The sequence below is a fragment of the Malaclemys terrapin genome, chromosome 10 (genome assembly GCF_027887155.1).
Source record: "Malaclemys terrapin pileata isolate rMalTer1 chromosome 10, rMalTer1.hap1, whole genome shotgun sequence".
In the NCBI taxonomy this organism is placed as follows: domain Eukaryota; kingdom Metazoa; phylum Chordata; order Testudines; family Emydidae; genus Malaclemys; species Malaclemys terrapin.
This window is the reverse complement of record NC_071514.1, coordinates 13,471,970-13,493,877: the sequence shown is the minus strand read 5'-3', so window position 1 is coordinate 13,493,877 and position 21,908 is coordinate 13,471,970. Positions and strand designations below refer to the sequence as shown.

Below are 21,908 nucleotides of genomic sequence, written 5' to 3'. Positions count from 1 at the left end.
AAAAACACTGACGGAAAAGTTCCCAACCAGCATTAGTGAGCAGGATAAAGGGAAACAAAATGAAAGTATTGCTGTCGACAAACCAAAATCATTGCTGTCAGAAAGAAATGCACTGTTTATTAGCAGGTCCTCAGCTTGCCCTTCTTCTCCTAAAGTGAAGTCTCAGCCCACTTCATAGTGCACCTCACAAAACCCACCAGTATGTATATAGTATTGTGAGCCGCTTTCAGCAGAGAGCCAGTAGCTAAACAGGGCCATCGAGACAGAACTCCCCATGAAGCCCAGGTAAGTAGAGGACAAAGGAGGAAGGTTTCATTGCCTCCGTCTGTGCCTTATCTGTGCAGTGGGTATATAGAGGAGTTCAGCTTCCAGGACAGCTTTCACGGGTACAAAATTCACCAGCCATGCTCCATCATACTGAACTGATACGAGTCCAAGTCCTATTACACTCACATTCTGAGCTAGAAAGCGTAGAGTTAGACAATCGTGCTACTATAACTAACACTATTCTAATCACAGGCAGCAATTCCATAGGAAGGACGGGGCGTGGGAAGGGAGGAGAATTTGCCTACTCAGTTAAATATAGGCATTAACACATCAATCACTTTCAATTGCTACAGTATCTGAGCCCAGGCGCTCTGGAGTGAACATATTCTGGGTCCCGCAGCTTCATGTTAACCAATTCCCCAGTGATCCTGAGTCTTGAAGATAATGCAAGACCTGAGAGGAATGTTGGAAGGGGCTCGGACAGTCTAGGAAAGTAGGAGACAGTATTCTCAGAGCGGGTGATATCAGAACCACTCCACAAGGAATGTCCTGCACTCCTCCCAGGCTCAAAGGCCTTGGCTACACTTGCGAGTTACAGCGCTGTAAAGACTCCCCCAGCACTGTAACTCACTCCCCGTCCACACTGGCAAGGCATTTGCAGCGTTGTATCTCTGTGGTTGCAGCGCTGCATGTACTCCACCTCCCCGAGAGGAATAGCGAGTATTGCACTGCCACTGCAGTGCTGAGGCGCCAGTGTGGCCGCCCAATGCGCTGTGAATGGCCTCCAGAATTATTCGGCAGTATCCCACAATGCCTGTTCTAGCCACTCTGGTCATCAGTTCAAACTCTACTGCCCTGGCCTCAGGTAACCAACCATGTGACCGACCCTTTACATTCCCTGGGAATTTAAAAATCCCCTTCCTGTTTGCTCAGCCCAGCGTGGTGTGGAGTGCTATCAGCGAATCTTTCCGGGTGACCATGCCTCCACGCGCCAAGCGAGCCCCAGCATGGAGCAATGGCGAGTTGCTGGACTTCATCAGTGTTTGGGGGAGGAAGCTGTCCAGTCCCAGCTGCGCTCCAGCCGTAGGAATTACGATATCTTGGGGAAGGTATCAAAGGACATGATGGAAAGGGGCCATGACAGGGACACCCTGCGGTGCAGGATTAAAGTGAAGGAGCTGCGGAGTGCCTACCGCAAAGCCTGCTACGCAAACGGCCGATTGGGTGCTCCCGCCACGACCTGCCAATTCTACAAAGAGCTTGATGCAATACTTGGGATTAACCGCACCTCCACTCCGAGCACCACCATGGACACTTCAGAGCCGGTGTGGTGGTGGGGGGGGGAGGAAGAGGAGGAGGACGAGGAAAATGGGAGTGATGGTGGTGGGCCGGATGGAGACACCCCGGAATCCCTGGAGCCATGCAGCCAGGAGCTCTTCTCGAGCCAGGAGGAAGGTAGCCAGTCGCAGCGGCCGGTACTTGGTGGAGGACAAACAGAAGAGCAGGTTCCTGGTAAGCGTTTTCTTTTTTTCGGGAAGGAATTTTTTTGGTGCGGGCTTTTTGGGAGAGGAGGGTTAGGCATGCATGCCTAGATGCGGAATAGTGCATTGATGTGGTTTATCACATCACGGTAATCGGCCTCGGTAATTTCCTCGAATGTCTCATACAGAATGTGTGCAATGCGCTTGCGCAGGTTTATCGGGAGAGCCTCCATGGTCCTTGTCCCAGCCAGGCTAACGTGTCCGTGCCACTGTGCCGCAAGGGGCGGGGGGGACCATTGCTGCACACAGGCAAGCTGCATATGGGCCAGGGCGGAAGTCGCATTGCAGTAGAAGACCCTCCCTTGCTTCCCAGGTCACCCTCAGCAGTGAGATATCGTCCAGGATGAACTCATGTGGAAAATGTTGGGACAGTGTTCAATGTAGGTGCCCCCTGAAGCTGTTGGCTCTCCCCAAGGCACAGAAACCCAGAGGACAGTGCAGCCCTGAAACAATCAGTCCCCCTTACTCACCATTTTGAGGCTCCCATGGGATATGTGTGCTCTGTTTCGGACGGGAAAATTATGCTATTGTGTAGACCCTGTGTGTTTTCTACTCCTTAAGTGTGGGGGGAATCATTACTCTGTCTGGTATAAACAATGCTGTCTCTGTTAAATGTTGCATTTTGCCTATACAGCAGCATCAACCTTGAGACCTCAGCCATCCCTCTTATCGCCTGCTCAGAGACTGCAAAGACTCAGGAAGAGACCGCGAAAAAGCAAAGAAGACATGCTGCAAGAAGTGATGCAGCAATCTATTAAAGAGAATGAGAAAGCACAGGACTGGAGGGAGAGCAAAAGCAGGATCCACCAGGAAAACGCAGCACACCAGCGGCAAAGCACCGCGCACTGGCAGCAAAGCACTGATAGGCTCATAAGCATCCTGGAGCGCCAAGCAGATGCTATCCAGGAGCTGGTAGCCATGCAGAAAGAGGAGCAGTACCGCAAACGCAAACGCCACTCTCCCTACAGCCCTTGTCCCAAAACTCTTTCCTTTGTGCCCCACTGTCATGTCCAACCCACTTTCCCCAACTTCCATGTTCTTCACGCCACCCGCTACCTCTAATACCAGTATCTTCACCACCCAGCCCTGAAAACCACGACCCTTACCCTCTGCACTCAACCCCCATCACCATGCAGTATAGCTATCCTGCAGTGCAGCACTCACTGCACAGCACACCAGACAGGACATACGCGAATCTGTGATTGTACTGTTCCCCACTCCACCCCCTTGTTTCTTTTCAATAAATATTTTTTTTCTTTTCAATAAATGGATTCTTTGGCTTTGAAAACATTCTTTATTATTGCATAAAGTAAAAGACTCCTTAGCCCAGGAAATAAACAGGCACTGCAAGTCTGCTTGTCTGCTAAGCAGACACTGATGCCTAAAGATTGAAACTACTGCACTTCACTCCCGATATCACTGCTGGTTTTCAGCCTCAAATTGCTCCCTCAAGGCATCCCTAATCCTTGCAGCCCCGCGCTGGGCCCCTGTAATAGCCCTGCTCTCTGGCTGTGCAAATTCAGCCTCCAGGTGTTGAACCTCGGAGGTCCATGCCTGAGTGAAGCTTTCATCCTTCTCTTCACAAATATTATGGAGGGCACAGCATGCGGATATAACCGTGGGGATGCTGTTTTCAGCCAAGTCCAGCTTCCCATACAGAGATCGCCAGCGGCCCTTTAAATGGCCAAAGGCACACTCCACAGTCATTCGGCTCCGGCTCAGCCTGTAGTTGAACGGTTCCTTGCTGCTGTCAAGGCTCCCTGTGTAGGGTTTCATGAGCCACGGCATTAACGGGTAAGCGGGATCTCCAAGGATCACAATGGGCATTTCAACTTCCCCTACCGTGATCTTCCGCTCTGGGAAAAAAGTCCTAGCCTGCATCTTCCTGAACAGCCAAGTGTTCCAAAAGATGCGTGCGTCATGCATCTTTCCGGGCCAGCCTGTGTTAATGTCAATGAAACGCCCACGGTGATCCACAAGCACCTGGAGAACCATAGAGAAATACCCCTTCCAATTAACGTACTCAGATCCTAGGTGAGGTGGTGCCAGAATAGGAATGTGCGTCCCATCTATCGCCCCTCCGCAGGTAGGGAACCCCATTTGTGCAAAGCCATCCACTATTTCCTGCACGTTACCCAGAGTCATGGTTCTTCTGAGTAGGATGCGATTAATGGCCTTGCAAACTTGCATCAACACGATTCCAACGGTCGACTTTCCAAACTGGTTTGCGACTGACTGGTAGCTGTCTGGAGTTGCCAGCTTCCAGATTGCAATAGCCACCTGCTTCTCCACTGGCAGGGCAGCTCTCAATCTCGTGTCCTTGCGCCGCAGGGTGGGGGCGAGCTCCTCACACAGTCCCATGAAAGTGGCTTTTCTCATCCAAAAGTTCTGCAGTCACTGTTCGTCATCCCAGACTTCCATGACGATGTGATCCCACCACTCGGTGCTTGTTTCCCGAGCCCAAAAGTGGAGTTCCACGGTGCTGAGCATGTCCGTGAATGCCACAAGCAATTTCGTGTTGTACGCGTTACGTGGCTCAATAGCATCGTCGGACTCCTCACCCTCACTCTCACTGTCACTTTGGATCTTAAGGAATAGTTCAACAGCCAGATGTGACGTGCTGGTGAGACTCATCAGCATACGCCTCAGCAGTTCGGACTCCATTTCCTGCAGACAGATGGCGCTGCACAGAAACCGTTGAAAGATGGCGCCAAAGGTGGATGGAAACAAAGGGATTTCTGGGATGTGAAGCGATGCATCAAGGGGCATTGGGACAGGACCCAGAATCCCCCGCACCCACGCCCCCTTCCCACAACCCACGGCGTCAGAATGGGAAAAGGTGTTCTGTGGGATAGCTACCCATAATGCACCACTCCCAATAGCGCTGCAATTGCCGCAAATGGGGCCATGACAGTGCGCTAGGCAACTGTCAGTGTGGACAGACTGCAGCGCTTTCCCTACTCAGCTGCACAGGTTTAACTCACAGCGCTGTACATCTGTACATCTAGGCATGCATGCCTAACCCTCCTCTCCCAAAGAGCCCGCACCGAAAAAATTCCTTCCCGAAAAAAAAAACGCTTACCGGGAACCTGCTCTTCTGTTTGTCCTCCACCAAGTACCACACTATCGGAAGGCCGAAAATGCAGCCACAGCAGAAGTTAATTGAGTCCCACTAACAAGGCAGCTGCAGGAAGCTGTACATCTGTTGGGCCCGCTTGGTCTTAAGAACCAAGCAGCTAGCAAAGCGAGCCATTCAGCCAGATTCCCAAAAGCCTGACAGATGTAGGACAAAGAGCAATGCGTGCCATTGTTACACTGTATTTAAAGAATGACAGCGTCATGAGTCAAGGTGTAAGCTGATCACCTTAGGTGGTGGGAAGCGATTCAAATCAAAAGTGTATAATTGGCCAGGTGCATTATTGTGAGATTTGGGCTGGTTGTTAGGTCACCTTCTCCTAGAATACCAGGTATTGGCCCTTGACAGGGACAATATGCTGGGCCTAACTGACCAATGGTCTCATTCAGCATGGTAAACTGATGACCTAGTTGGTTCGGCAAGTATCAGAGTTCTAAGTCCACGCACGCCCATCTGCTCTTTCTCCCTTCTAGACCTTTTGGCCTATAACTAGTGCCCAGCCTGTACCCACCCTACCTGCCAACCACAGGGCCACTAACAGCACCCACACAAGGGCCACCCCCTCCGTCTAGCATCATAGACTCTCCTGTCTGCCTCTCTATCGTCCATGACCCTTGCTGAGACAAGTCAGAGTGAGCATAGGCTCCGACACCGTGGGTGCTCCGAGGCTGGAGCACCCACAGGAAAAAAATAGTGGGTGCTCAGCACCCACCGGCAGCCCTGCCAATCAGCTCCTTCCCCTCCCTCCCTGTGCCACCTGCCTCTTGCTTTCAACTGTGTGCAGAAGGTGCTGCGGGGAGGGGACGGAGCAAGGGCGGGGCACGCTTGGGAGAAAGGTTGGGGTGGGAAGAGGCAGGGTAGGGTGGGGCCTTGGGAGAAGGGTTGGAATGGAGGCAGGGCCTGAAGTGGTTAGGAGGTTGAGCACCTGTGAGAGTGAATGTACACCCTGTGTTCAAGCAAGTATTTGAGCATGCGGCTGTCTGTGTGAGTTGTGTACATCGGGTGCTATGTGAGCAAGCACGTGGCTGTGTGAGCTGTCCACACTGGGCACTGCACAGACTTGTATATTGAATATTGCATGAGCAAGCTCATGACCATGTGCCTGGCTGTGTGAGCTGTGAGTGTAGGGCACTGCACAGACATGCATAGTAGCAGCCTGCGTTCTCTCTCTGTTGTTTGTAGCAGGCTGGGCTGGTGCAAAGCCATTGGTGATTGTTATCCTCACCCACGTATTCCTTCCCCATTACAGGCATGCAGGCCTCATAAATCTTACCCTGAGAACTGGCTGGGGACAGGGCCGGGGCAGACAGCTGCATGGCTAATTTTAGTGGCAAGCTGGAGAAGCAGAGCAGGTTTAGTCTCTACAGAAAAAAGTCACTTTGAAACAACATTTGCCATGTGCTTAAAAATAGACCCAGATATTAGGATTTTATTGGAGGTGGCAGGGATCCCATCCCATTAAAAGCCCCACATTGGGCCAATCACAACTCTCCATCTGAGAAGGGCTGGGCAAAGCTCTGCTTTAAGACAATCACTGCATCGCTCGGGTCAAATGGAGCAGAAGCCTGCTGCAGCGTGACACAAAGGGCTTGTTATCATCAGTTGCTGAGAGGGGCTGTCTCCACCTTATTCCTAACGCCTCACCACACTGGGGAGCGAGGGACGGATGCTGGAACCTGAACTCCATTCCCCAGCATGGCAGTGTGATGCACCGGGAATCCTCAGGGCCCAGCGACAATTCGCTGAATGTTTCTGTACCTCTAAACATGTTCATTTCACATTTGCAGTGAAGTTGTGTCAGTTCTGATTTCATTTTCTTTACAAGTGGCACCCAACTCCCGGTTCCAGACACCCCTAGAACTTTAGAAACATTTGGCTCCAGGTCTGGCTCTGACCAGTGCAGCTCATTCTAGCTCTGATCTAAACCTGTTCATCCATCTGTATATTTGGCATATTAACTACACTCGGACAGACCCAAATGGACTCCCTTGTAGCTGCTGCCTACCTGACTGTCCTGGAGTGTTTCTTGGTGTAAGGAGTGATGACTTTGAAAAGCAGCTCCATGGCGCCATTAATGCCTAGTTTGGTTCCTGCAGAGACTGTGACAACAAAAGAGACAGGGAGTTAGCTCCAGAGCAGTACGCTTGGGTTGCTGGAGTTACAGGTAGAGCAGTGAAGAGAGGAGGAGCTGCTGGGATTATGAGAAGATTCTCTGGGCTTCCCAATGGGTCTCTTTGACCATTTTACAGATGTAGAAACTGAGGCACATAGAGATCAAAGGTCACAGAATGACTCACAGACAGATTCAAGACTAGAACCCCATTCTCCTAACTCTTAGCCCTGTGCTCGTTCAAGTAGCTCACAGTTGCCTCATCATTTGTAGAAGATGTTGCACTCTCTAGAGAGAGGTTAGGGCTAAATGGGGCCAACCAATCCACTCACAATTTCCAGGGGCAATTCCATGCACGTGGAATATCTCCTAGGGGCTTGGAGTGCGATAGGAGAGAAGGATTTCTTTCCTTTCTGCACTAACCCCAGTTTTTTCTGCTCTTGGGATAGGTACTTCAGAGTACAGATGGAGCCCCACCTCAGCCACTGCTATCTTTAATTCTTCCCTTGGCAATGCTGTTAACTTTTGCAGGCAGACACAGTGGCATATTGGGGAAAGGGCTGCACAGAAATTGGCTGCTTGGCTTTAAAGCTAACCTACAACAGTCCATCATCAAACCTCCAACCTCACACAGAGAGGGGAGAGCAGGGGAGGTTCAGGGGCTCGAGTGCGTGAAGCTAATAATGGGGGCTCTCGAGGTGAACAGGGAGGGCGTACAGCCCAAAACAATTAAGTGCTTTGAAAAAGGACAGTTTATTGTCCTAACAGGGGGAAAGAATGAGAAATCAACATCCCCATCAGCAGCCAGCGGGAGGCTTGGATGCCTGCCCAAGGCTGGGGTTTTTGGCTGCTTTGTAACTAACTATCCCCCACTGGCCAGAAAGCTGCCAAAGGGCCCATCAGCTTGTGCGGGTCTCAGCCAAGTCATCCTGCTGATGGAGAGTCTTGGAAGGCTCCCTGGCTACTTTCACAATAGCAAACTATTCATTGGGACAATGCAGCGTACAAGGCTGCTTAAACTCCGCTCGCCGCAGACTGGGAGGCATGCTGCACACAGGGCTGGCAGCCCACGCTGGGAAAGGAGGAACCCAGGACAATAGGCAGCTACAGTGAGATCTTAACAAGGCCGGGCTGGCTGCTTAGACTCCTACCCTCAAGGAGCCTTCGGGGTGTTATATGCTCCTGGGTTCTCTACTGCTCTAGTCAATTTGATCAGTGGTTCTCAAAGCCAGTCCACCACTTGTTCAGGGAAAGCCCCTGTCAGGCCCGGCCGGTTTGTTTACCTGCCACGTTTGCAGGTCCGGCCGATTGCGGCTCCCACTGGCTGCGGTTCACTGCTCCAGGCCAATGGGGGCTGCAGGAAGCGGTGCAGGCCAAGGGACGTGCTGGCCACCCTCCCCGCAGCCCCCATTGGCCTGGAGCAGTGAACCGCAGCCAATGGGAGCCGCAATCGGCCGGACCTGCGGATGCGGCAGGTAAACAAACCGGCCCGGCCCGCAGGGGTTTTCCCTGAACAAGCGGCTGACCCGCTTTGAGAACCACTGAATTAGATGACTTGGAGGGAAGGAAATTCTCCAGTTCTTCACCACATCCGTAAAAGCCTGGGCCTATCCCAGAACAACGGCTATGTCCTGGCTGTGTACAGATGTGGCACTGAACTAACAGAGCCAGTGCTGCATGGGGTGGAGGAGGTAGGACGTTCTGAGACACTGGGGTGGGATTCACCAGGGGAGCTTGTGCAGATCCTAAGGATTAGGCCTATACGGCACAGCACAGTGATGAATTCCCCCTCAGGCCCTTGGTGGGACGTAGGAACTCAGTGACAGGAGAGATTTTGACTATGAAATTGGGGGGCAGCGGGGATTGGGAACAAAACGTTTCAATTTTTGCACCAGCTTCTTATGGAGATGCTTAGGTACTATTGCAGTGGGAGCTTAGGGTCACTTTAATGAACTAGAGCAGGTGTCAGCAACGTTCGGCACGCGGCTCGCCAGGGTAAGCACCCTGGCGGGCCGGGCCAGTTTTATTTACCTGCTGACGCGGCAGGTTCGGCCGATCGCGGCCCCCACTGGCCGCGGTTCGCGTTCCCGGGCCAATGGGGGCGGCGCGAAGCAGCGCGGCCGAGCAATGTGCTGGCTCAAGGTCCTGACATGAACGGAAAGGGTTAAAGGCCACAGTGCAATGGGCTGAAGTCTCTGAATTGGGATGCAGGTGCACTTAATGAGAGCAGAGAGAGTGTGGAAAGGGGCTCAGTGTGGGAGGCAGTTCTGGGTGAAGCTGCAGCTCTGTAACCCAAATTAAGACACATTTCAACTGCTGTCTCTATTACACTCACTCTTTCAAATGCTGCTTATCTCAGGCAGAGGGACTGAATGCTGGGAGCTGGCTGCCTGCCTGAGAAGGCCCATACAGTAAGGGCAGCTCCTGTGTAAATACAAGACCTAGAGGTCTGCCAGCCAGGAACATTAAATCTTAGGAGGAAAGATTTGGAAAGCTGGATGTATTGCCATTCCATTGCCTGATATGGAATGGCAATACGCAAAAACCTGTAGGCGAACACTTCAACCTCCCTGGCCACACAATAGCAGATGTAAAGGTAGCCATCTTACAGCAAAAAAACTTCAGGACCAGACTCCAAAAAGAAACTGCTGAGCTCCAGTTCATTTGCAAATTTGACACCATCAGATCAGGACTAAACAAAGACTGTGAATGGCTATCCAACTACAGAAGCAGTTTCTCCTCCCTTGGTGTTCACACCTCAACTGCTAGCAGAGCACCTCACCCTCCTTGATTGAACTAACCTCGTGATCTCCATACTGATTTATACCTGCCTCTGGACATTTCCATTACTTGCATCTGGTGAAGTGGGCATTCACGCACGAAAGCTTATGCTCCAATACCTCTGTTAGTCTTAAAGGTGCCCCAGGACCCTCTGTTGCTTTTTAATGGGGATAATAGCACTTCCCTAACTCACAGGGGGCTTGTGAGCATAAATGCATTAATGATTCTGAGGAGGATCGTATTAGGGGCCATGTGAGTACCTAAGACATCTAGAATAGACTGAAGGGAAGGATCCTACATCGTTTGGACTGAATGTTGGGTTTTTTTACATAGCTGTTTTCTATCTTCTATAGTCTTTGGATGAGTAGGTTCATTGAATCTTACAGTGAAAGATCCCTCTGAGAGTTACCCTTCTATGAGAGCATACCTAGAGCTATGCTAGCTGTTGCATATGCTCCTATCTGTTATCAAACACAGATGCCAATAGGCTGCTTATAGATGCACGTCTCTGTAGCAGAGGGACCATTAGCTTGCATTGTAGCAACTGCAGAAGGAGTTCCGACTCTCACTGGCATGAGAAATGGAAAGGAGCACTTACCACTAGAGGCGTAAACCCGCAGGACCCAGAGACAGTGGATGAGATTCAGGTGGTGAGTCAGATTTTTCCTTGCCATGCTCAGTGTCACATCAATTGCCTCCAGTTTCTGCACTTTCAACCCGAACTTCCTGTCTGTGAAAGCAAACAGGAACGAAAGGATGGTAAATAAAGAATGGCTTTCACAGTGACTCAGAAATGCTGCATGCTGTGGTGTAATCACGCCGTGTCCTTCAACAGGAGTTTTATAGGGAGATCTCAAAGCATTTACAAACAGCATTTATTACTAAGGCCTCACAATACCCCTGTGAGGGAAATCAGTATTCTCCCCCTCACTTTTACACATAGGTAAGATGAGGCCCAGAGGAGTCTGGTGACTTGCCCGGTGTCACATTTTTCATATGCAAAGAACAACCACGTAATTTCAGTTTCAATGACCTATTTTAAGTTAAGGGGAACAAGACAGAACTAAAGTAAAGTCTCCACAAGAAAGAGCTACGTGGGTGCATCTCCTCTATAAAATGCTGCATCAAAGCTCTGTCTCACAAAATGGCAGCTGTTTTTGCAGATGGCCAATTGCCAGAAACGTAGAGGTGCAGTACCTAGAAAACAAAACCATAAAAATGGTAGAGCTTCCCAGATAACTCTTCCACTGAACGTTGGGTGTGAAGAACAAAGCTCAGGCATCCTAGCTGTGCTGCAAACACTGGACAACAATCTCTCTGAGGATAGAGACACAGCAGCAAGTGAAACATGTTTTTGAATGTGTTATTGGGATACCAAGAAACCAAGTCACAAGAGAAAGAGCCTTGGTAAATGACCATGTTTTGTATGGGAATCACTTATTGCCCAGCTGGGCTTTATCAGTGACACAAAATGCTGTTCAGGAGCTCAGAATGAACTCCATTATAGAATCTCTCTGACCTGGATCTCCATCAGCGGTGCTTATATTCTTAGTACAAACTTCTAGCCACTAGAGGGGGAAACCATTATGAGGTCTTACAACACTCTGCCCCACTCCCGAATCACCAAGCCAGCATTCAGTGCAAAGTGTCCTGACTTGTTAAAACACTGGTAGATTCCAGTACTGACCTTCACTGTGACCTTTGGAGCCTTCTGCTCCTCCCTCCCCAGCCTTTAAGTAATAATGGCACAGCAATACCTCTTTGGCCTACTTTAGCCAGCAGGCGAAGCAGAGGTAAAAGGATGCTGTAGTCTGGCTGGGCTATCTGTGCAGCATTCATCAGAGCCTGCAACAAAGCTTCACTCCCCCCTTTGCTGATCATGTAGTGAATTCGTCGGTCTGTTCCTAAGGGCAGAAAATTTAAAAGGAGGGATAGTCAATAACTTGCCTGTCGCAGAGCTTTAAACATAGCAATAAGTGAACATTATATGATTCAGAGGATGCTTATCTGACCTAAAGAAGCCCGCTACATGACCCTTCTCTGGTGTTTTCTTGCTCAGACCATTATAAATAAAAGGGCATTTGCAAAATGTACATCTGGACTTGGATTTCAAACACCCCCCAGAGTTTGAAGTTGTGGTTCAGGCCCATCTCTGCTCTATATCAAAACTATGCGTGATGCTGCTTCTTGCTCCAGCTGCTATTATCTATATAAGCCACCACCTGCTGAAGCTTTCAGTGTGCATTGAAATGAGCTGGAGAAGAATCAGCAGAAACACTGACAGATTTCAAAGGAGTGCACTGCTCCGTGATCTTTCCCTAGATATTGTAAGTTAAATAAGTGAAAGGAAAGAGTTTCAACAGTGCCTAGGATAGGGGAATGAATCCTAGGAAAGCTTTGGTGTCAGCCTCCAAACAAATAAGGTCTCCAGAGAAACCAAATGCTAACCCTCTGGGTCCTACTGTGTCAACAGATCATAATCCAGAGGCATCTTTGGCCAGCTGTGAAGTTTTCTACTGGAAACCCAGGCTGGGAGTATTGTGGAAGCAGTACATTCAGTCCCCGGGGGGCTCATATCATCCACACTGAATCCATCTAGCTGATTGAAGAATGATATAGACTCCAACAGAGAGTCACAGCTGCGGTTATGATGTCTCTGATGGAGTTGGGGGGAGGGGGAGAATGTAAAGTAGGAACCTATGAGGCTTGCACTAGGGAAGTAAAAACTACACTCACACAGAGCCCTGCATTTTGGCAACTAGAGTTAGTTGGAAAAATTTCAACTAAAGGAAATTTTGATGAAAAATTAAGGTTAAATGCTCTGCTGGCAACTTATTTTCCCTTCACGTGGCCCGGACACCCTGAAGAATCATCTTCACTGTGAACATGCAGATAGAGGAGACTTTGAAAATAATGTTGTCTCTGTGTGTGGGGATTTTGGATTACTATACCCATGCAGGAGATTTCATACCACTTGAAGTGAAGCTGAGGAGAAGCTGTTCATTCTCCTGACAGTTCCAAGTACTTTTTCTTTCTGCGGGGAAATCCACTACAGCAGTGTTTCCCAAACTTGGGACGCCATTTGTGTAGGGAAAGCCCCTGGTGGGCTGGGCCGGTTTGTTTACCTGCTGCGTCCGCAGGTCCGGCCAATCGCGTCTCCCACTGACTGCGATTCGCTGCTCCAGGCCAATGGGAGCTGCTGGAAGTGGCGCAGGCCGAGGGTCGTACTGGCCGCTGCTTCCAGCAGCTCCCGTTGGCCTGGAGCAGCGAACCGCAGCCAGTGGGAGCTGCGATCGGACGGACCTGTAGACTCGGCAAGTAAACAAACCGGCCCAGCCCGCCAGGGGCTTTCCCTACACAAACGGCGTCCCAAGTTTGGGAAACACTGCACTACAGAATCAAATTGCTGCAACCCAGGAGGCTGTCTCCTGCTCATAGCTCATGGTTCTCTCTTTCCAATGGGGCTGGTGACTGAATGTTTCCAGCGTTCAGCTCCCTGAGAAGGTTGAAACATCTTGAGAAGCAGTTAAATTAATGGCCACCTTTGAAAATCATGGGAACATTTTTTCCCCTCTTTCACCATGTGATAAAATTATATAGTGGGGGGGAGGGGTTGAGCAAGGGAACCCCCCTCCCCCATCTTCCATATAAATAGGAGGAAAAGCTGAAGGGCTATTCACACAAACTAGGCAGAATTGATCTAGCAAACACCTGACAGAGATATATGGATGTATGCTCTGTGTCCTGTTTTAGTCCCACCCATCTTCACTCTACAAGACAGGAAGGATGGTTCAGTGGCGGGGGTATTAACTAGGATTCAGGAGATGCAGATTCAATTCCCAACTCCACCCAGATTTCCTGTATGACAAGGCAAGTCACTTAGTCTTTTTGTCTCAGTTCCCCATCTGTAAAATGGGGATAATAGCACTGCCATGTCTCATGAGGTGTTGGGATTGTAAAGACATTTCAAATGTTGTGAGGTTCTCAGATTCTAAAACCAAGAGGACCATATAAGTACCTAAAATGAGACATTAAGACATCAGTACTTACCAATAGACAGCAGGTCTGTGAGAATGCTGAGAATGTTTAGGATCACATCCTTGTCACGGGAGCTCTGCAAGAGGAACACAAATGCCCATCATGATGGATGAACTCAATATAGTGAGGCAAGCAGTCTACTTTCCAAGACATTCAATGCTATGCAGGGCTACATTAGAGAGCAGAGGTCTCTGGGGACCAGAGGCATTGCTGTTCCACTTGGATAATGAGTCCTCCTAGACCCAGATGGACAATGGGTGTTGGTGGCCCCAGGCTAATAATGAATTTTAATGGCCACCTGGTGTCATATTAATCATACCACATAAAAAGTGGTGTTTATACTGGCACATGAAGAGAAAGGAGTTACCTTACAAGTGGAGAACCAGTGTTGACAAGGCCAATTCAGTCAGGGTGGACGTGGTCCACTCTCAATAATTGATGAGGAGGTGTCAATACCAAGAAAGGGAAAATTGCTTTTGTAGTGAGCCAGCCACTCCCAGTCCCTATTCAAGTCCAAATTAATGGTGTTAAGTTTGCAAATGAATTGTAGCTCTGCAGTTTCTCTTTGAAGTCTGTTTTTGAAGTTTTTTTGTTGAAGGATGGCTACTTTTAAATCTGTTATTGAATGTCCAGGGAGATTGAAGTGTTCTTCTACTGGCTTTTGTATGTTGCCGTTCCTAATGTCGGATTTGTGTCCATTTATTCTTTTATGTGGTTTGGCCAATGTACATGGCAGAGGGTCATTGCTGGCACATGATGGCATATATCACATTAGTAGAAGTGCAGGTGAATGAGCCTCTGATGGTGTGACTGATGTGGTTGGGTCCTCTGAACAACCCAAGGTACAACAGTTTTTCTTGAATCCCCCCCTGGGTTTGTTTTGAGGTTGGGTCCAAATTCACAGTATTGGCTCCATGAGCCACTCAGAAAAAGGTTTGCAGAATCCCAGCACAATTCTGCAAATTGTTCTTTCTAGGTGACATATGCTTAGATCATATGCTTCTCTTGCTAATTTCTTTTTTTCACTAGGGCTCACTCATGTGAAACATTATATCCCTTCAACACTCACAGATCTTAAAAGGAAAGAAAAGAGGCCAGAACCCAACTCACAGCAGGTGCTCACACCCTTGCAGGATTGGCCCTTTTTGTCCTGACTTTCAGGGGTGATGAACACTCACAAACTCATGGGCTCCAACTAGCAATGCCGATTCTCAGCACCTTTGAAAAAAATCAGACTGTCCTCTCTGGTTTTTTCTTGCTGTCTCTCAGTATCCCTTTATCTTGTAGGTGAATGGATTTCACATTTAGGTTTCAGCAGTGAAGTCTTCATTGATTAATGCTCCTATTACACTGGCTTGTTTATTTTAGCTGATTGGATTGCGGGTTTCCTAAGCCATTAACACAAATAGTGATGACACAAGGTATCTTCTGAGTTGCTGTGTGCTTTATCGAGGGACTCAAATGGACAAGGAACGTGAGGGACATGAGGGAGCGAACTTAAAAATGTTAACATTTGAGCCAGCAGAAACTGCCACACATTCTCTGAACATTTATCCTGAATATTTAAACACATTTATTCGGACTGTGTCTATGATCCTTGTATTTGCTTGACATCAATGCTCTAGTGATGGAGTTTGCTGGCAGGTGTGTTTGTGTAACCAATGGATGACAAACTGGTCCCAACAAAGTCACCTATTGACCTGAGCTGTTAGCCAAAAATTCAGGATCTTAAAGGTCATTGCAATTAGGAGGAGAAATTGCTGGGAGTTTCTTTAATTCAATTTTGCTTATTTACAAAGAATGTCCTGTTTCCTGGAACGCAGGAGGAATCAAACAGCAGACGACAGTGACCTTGCTCACAGGTCCAAGACTCCTTCAGCTGGCACCCCAACCCAAAGCCACCCGCCTCTAAGCTTCTCTCAGGGCCATACAGTGCACTTCCAGGCTACATCTCCTTGACTATGTCGCTCTCTCTACTCCTTCAGTCACATACACACAGACCAAAACAGTTCCACCAATCCAAGTCCTAGACCCTGCATTTGGAACCATTTGGGCAACAGGATTCAGCGTCTAGTCAAGCTTTTTCATGTGCCTGTGTTTTGGGTGCAACTGTTATCCTTTCAGACACTTTACATTTATCCTGAATGTAAGGCAGCAGCCAACCAGCCCCATAACAACAATGGTTAACCAAATCCAAAACCACAGCTGGGTGCCAGGATTGCAACCAGTGAGTATTGGAGAATATTTGTGAAAAGCAAATTTTGAATTCATAATCATGAGTATTCATGTAAGAAACTGATGTCAAAAAGTTATGTTTATGCAATAAGAAAACAAGCTGTCATGTGATTTCTGTGGCCAATGGAGGCCGCAAAAATTTTGTATATTTAGGCTGAGGTTTTCAAAGCTGTCAAAGGCTTTTAATTCCCATTAAAATAAATTAAGTTAAATTAATTAGTACTTGCCACAAGCTGTTTGCGAATGAAGTACCAACAAAGAATTCATTCAAAGAAAAATACTTAGCAAATAATTTTAAATAAAAATACAGTTGAGAAAAACACAATCTGTGCCAAGACCATAAAAGATACATAGAATAAATTATTCAGTGCTAAGTACTTGCCCAGTTCTGGCTAAAATAAAAAAAAAATTTAAAGCAATATTTGATGGCACGGGAAGGATTCAGATACAGAAAAAGGATAAAAGGACAATTCCTCTTGTTAAATTTTTGCCATTCCTCCTGCGGCATTTATAAATATCCGCTATAACATATACAAAAAATAACCCTCTCCATGGAGGGTTTTACTGACAGATTTTTGGGTTTAAGCCAAATTGTCACCCACTGACAACAGTATCTAGCTGTGCTTCATGACATGCAGTTGTATGAGGACTAAACTTAAAAAATACAAAACATGTATAATCCAAACTACCTAGCACTACTCTTATGTTTGCCCAGAGTTCCTCATCTTGGTTTCTGTTTAGCACAGCCCCATCTGTCCCTCTAAACTGCAAGAAGAACCCAGTTAAACTCAGCTGTGCTTAATCAGCTCCCAGTTGGTAGTCCCCGTCCCCCCCCAATCAGTTTGGGAATCAACCTCTGAAACCCTCTGGTTGGCAGAGGTACGCCACTTGGCCAGGATTCAGCAGGGCATCAAAAATACCCCATCGTACAGCCATTGATATAGGAACAATGATAAATGATCAGCTAGTGACATCAGCTTCATAGGGCAAATCCAAGTACTTGTTGCAAAGATTGTTCTGATGCAGATGGACAGTTCCAATTTTTTGCTCATCTGGTAATAACTTAGAAGAATATTAGAATCATAGGACTGGAAGGGACCTCAAGAGGTCATCTAGTCCAGTCCCCTGAACTCATGGCAGGACTAAGTATTATCTAGACCAGGAATCGGCAACCTTTGGCATGCGGCCCATCAGGGAAAGCCGCTGGTAGGCCGGGCCGGTTTGTTTACCTGCAGCGTCCGCAAGTTCCGCCGATCGCAGCTCCCACTGGCCGCAGTTCGCCATTCCAGGCCAATGGAGGCTGTGGGAAGAGGTCCCTGATCTAGACCATCCCTGACAGGTGTTTGTCTAACCTGCTCTTAAAAATCTCCAATGATGAAAATTCCACAACCTCACTAGGCAATTTATTCTATTACTTAACCACCCTGACAGTTAGGAAGTTTTTCCTAACGTCCAATCTAAACTATCCTTGCTACAATTTAAGCCCATTGGTCTCCTCAGAGGTTAAAGAGAACAATTTTTCTCCCTCTTCCTTGTAACAACCTTTTATGTACTTGAAAACTGTTATCATGTCCCCTCTCAGTCTTCTCTTCTCCAGATTGAATAAACCCAATTTTTTCCAATCTTCCCTCATAGGTCATGTTTTCTAGACCTTTAATCATTTTTGTTGCTCTTCTTTGGACTTTCTCCATTTGTCCACATCTTTCCTGAAATGTGGCACCCATAATTGGACATAATACTTCAGTTGAGGCCTAATCAGCGTGGAGTAAAGCAGAAGAATTACTTCTCCTGTCTTTCATACAACACTCCTGCTAATACATCCCAGAATGATGTTCGCTTTTTTTTGCAACAGTGTTACACTGTTGACATATTTAGCTTGTGATCCACTATAATCCCTATATCTCGTTCTGCAGTACTCCTTCCTAGGCAGTCATTTCTCATTTTGTATGTGTGCAACTGATTGTTCCTTCCTAAGTGGAGTACTTTGCATTTATCCTTATTGGATTTCATCCTATTTACTTCAGACCATTTCTCCAGTTTGTCCAGCTCATTTTGAATTTTAATCCTATCCTCCAAAACACTTGCAACCCCTCCCAGCTTGGTATCATCTGCAAACTTATAAGTGTACTCTCTATGCCATTGTCTAAATCACTGATGAAGATATTGAACAGCACTGGATGCAGAACTGATCTCTGTGGGATCACATTCAATATGCCTTTCCTGCATGACTGTGAACCACTGATAACTACTCTCTGGGGACGGGTTTCCAACCAGTTACGCACCCACTTTATAGCAGCTCCAGCTAGATTGTATTTCCCTAGTTTGTTTATGAGAAGGTCATGCGAGACAATATCAAAAGTCTTACTAAAGTCAAGATAGACCACATCTACCACTTCCCCCAATCCACAAGGCTTCTTACCCTGTCAAAGAAAGTTGGTCTGACATGATTTGTTCTTGACTAATCTATGCTGTTACTGATCACTTTAGTATCTTCTAGGTGCTCACAAACTGATTGCTTAATTATTTGCTCCATTATCTTTCCAGGTTCTGAAGTTAAGATGACTGGTCTGTAATTCCCCAGGTTATCCTTATTTCCCTTTCTATAAATTGGCACAATATTTGCTCTTTTCCAGTCCTTTGGAATCTTTTCTGACTTTGATGACTTTTCAAAGATAATTGCTAATGGCTCAGATATCTCCTCAGTCAGCTTCTTGATTATTCTAGGATGTATTTCATCAGGCCCTGATGACTTGGAGACATCTACCTTGTCTGCATAATTTTTAACTTGGTCTTTCTCTATTATAGCCTCTGATCCTACCTCATTTTCACTGGCATTCACTATGTTAGAGGTCTAATTGCTACTAACCTTTCATGTCCCCATGTTATTATTATATATGGAGATATACCTATTTCATAGAACTGGAAGGGACCTTGAAAGGTCATTGAGTCCAGTCCCCTGCCTTCACTAGCAAGACCAAGTACTGTCCCTGACAGGTTTTTTTGTTTGTTTGTTCTGTTCCATGGATTGTGCAAGAGCAAGGTGTGTGTTACTCAGGGGAGACTGTAAGGTTATGGTCTAGCTTTTGGGGAGGGAATACTAGCCAGAGCATCAGGCTAGCTCCTATTCTTTCAGAAAAGTGTTATGGGACTTTCAACATCCCATTTGAGTAGCCACCAGAGATGGGGTGGCAAACCAGGCATCCCCCCTTGTAGTGCTGAAACAGATTTTGCACGAACACATCCCTCATGCACCTCTAGAACCCCCACCACATTTGTCCAGAGGCAAGTGTTTCACCAAATGAGCCACTCTAACACCTGAGAACTTTTGTTGTGAGCATATAAGCATCATAGCTGGAGGAGATGCCCAGAAAGAAATCAAACAGCATTCATTTATTTAGTGCTATATTTACCAATACATATTTTATTTGGAAAAAGAAACACAACGCTGTTACATCACCCACAGTAATAATAAATGAACAATTAAAGAAATCACTCTTTCAGGATTGTGAGTGCCTGGATTAAATTAATCATTGAATGTAATCCCCAAATTGTTTGACTACTTAAAAAAAATCAGAGCTGTGTATCTTTAAGGGAAAGCCCTTGTTGTGTTGTGTTAAACTACCAGTCCCCATGAAAAACTCTGGTAGAGACTGCGGAGTTGGACATTTTCCATCAAACTTTCAGAAACGGTCTCTTGTTTGTTTGGTTGGGGGTTTATGGGTAGTGGTGGGGAAAATGATTTCCCCCCCCCCCCAAAGATAATTGCATTCTTGTTTTTCCACCCACAATGAATCTTCAGATAACTAGCAATAGTCAGAAGTCTAACTACCTGGGTAATGAGACTTGTATCTGCAAATCAGGTAGTTAGAAGTGTTACTAACAACTACATTGACAGCTTATTGTGGGCAAAAACAGGCAGGTGCAAAATTGCACACACAAAAAATAAAGGATGAGAGAGAGCCTGTCTGGAAAAAATCAGACTCACTGTATAAGCGTTCCCCTAGGTATTCATTTAGCTGGTGATTGAAAGTATGCCAGGGCAGCATTGCTCTATGGATAAGGCACGGAACTGGGATGTTTACCTATCTTGTGTATTTAGAATAGAACCTCTTCAAGGCAGGTGCTGCCTTTTACTATGAGAGTATGCCTACACTTGGAGTGAGGGATGTGAACCCCAGTTCACATAGACATAGCAGTAGCTCTCCTGGAACTAGTGTGTTAAAAATACTAGTGTAGCCGCAAGTGGCACTGGGCGTTTGCCAACTGAATGGCTTCATCCTATAGCCAATTATGCCTTGTTTTGTAGTATCTGTGAAACCAAGTGAAGTGTCTCTTTCCCAATCCCCTTCCAAATCATGAACTTAGTTGTCTTAAGTGGAGCTAAACTCCAGGTTTATTTAAAAAAAACCACCACACACAACAACAACAGAGCTGGTAAAATACCTGGAGAGTTTCCTGTCTGTGTTATTTCATCCTAGACAGCTAGCTAGCCATGATTTCACATTGATAGGACATTTCAATGATGAAATCTCAGTATTATGCCATATTTAGAACTGGTCAGAAATGTCAATCATTTATCATTCCAAATTTCAAACTATTTTTAAAGAGATTTCCTCCAAAAATGTTTTTTTATGAAAACCAAATCCAAAATCCCAGTAATTGACAGGTTTTCAATTTGTCACTGAAGAATCAGAAAAATTAAAAGAAAAGTCAAAAAGCCATTTTTGTTTAAAAAATGTCTCAAAGACAATTATGTCCCTGCTCGAGATCTGTTGTTCATGATATTAAATACACAGGAGTTTGGATTTACAACTTCTGAATTCATGACAAAATGTCACTGAGGAAAAATGATGCTCTAGTTCTCTGAAATGTTGCCAGGTATCCTTGAGAGCAGGATGTATGGTGGGATAATGTGATACCAACCTTAACTACGTCATCACTGCAACCAGGCTCTGCTATATTACTGCAATTCCCAGCCTTCGAATAGTGCAGAGAAGACCAACAGCGCTCCCACTCTTCTCCCACCGTGATGCCCTTCATACAAACGCTTGACTTCTTTGACCCTTTTATAGGTTTGAGAACCTTGAAAGCATCTTCAGCAAGGTTTGTGGTCATGAAGTCTCAAGCAAGAAGAGGGAAACGGGATGGGAAGCTTACATGATGAATTTTGAAGAGGGTACTGCAGAACTGCAGCTTTCTCAGCTCAAAACTGAGGAATGAACTACCACAGGAACAAAGGGCCATCACAAATCTCACCATCTTGCACTCTAAGTGCAAGGGGCATTTCTTTGATCTTGCCCTCTCCAACATAAGCATACAGCAACATATGTGCGTGCTTGTGCGTGTGTAGATAATGTCACGCACTGGCTCATTAGTTTGAGTACCAACCTCAGGGTAGACACCCCAAACTGATGGTATGTTCTATAATTAAAGTTCACCAAGCCAGTAACAAATGTGAACTCCTGGATCACTGTAACAGTCTCACTATGGAGTAACAGACCCCTTAGACTCTCCAGTCTATCTTGCCATCCACGGAAGTTCGACTTAGTGATACATGGTCCCTTACACCAAAAACCACAAAAAATTCAGGTTGCTTCCAGTCCCAAGAGACCATTCACTTATCCCAGATCAACTGGGGGAGGTACCCTAGAAGATCTTACACCAAAGACAACACCTGTAGCCAATCCTGTAATAAACTAAATGGGTATTAACTAAGAAAAGTTAGTAAGAGTTATTTACAGGTTAAAGCAAGCAAACATATACCCACAAATAAGTTACCATCTATGATTCCTAAAGAAGA

The 21,908-nt window shown here is 46.7% G+C and overlaps 1 protein-coding gene across 1 annotated transcript in view; it reads right to left on the bottom strand.

Moving 5' to 3' along the window:
- Positions 1–21,908, bottom strand: part of AGBL1 (AGBL carboxypeptidase 1) — a 387,636-nt gene that overhangs the window by 343,477 nt on the left and 22,251 nt on the right. The window contains exons 2-5 of the mRNA XM_054043152.1: positions 13,886–13,949; positions 11,593–11,739; positions 10,434–10,565; positions 6,950–7,043 (exon numbers count right to left, since the gene is read on the bottom strand). Of these exons, the coding sequence (XP_053899127.1) occupies positions 6,950–7,043; positions 10,434–10,565; positions 11,593–11,739; positions 13,886–13,949 (437 nt within the window). The remainder of the gene's footprint in view (positions 1–6,949; positions 7,044–10,433; positions 10,566–11,592; positions 11,740–13,885; positions 13,950–21,908) is intronic.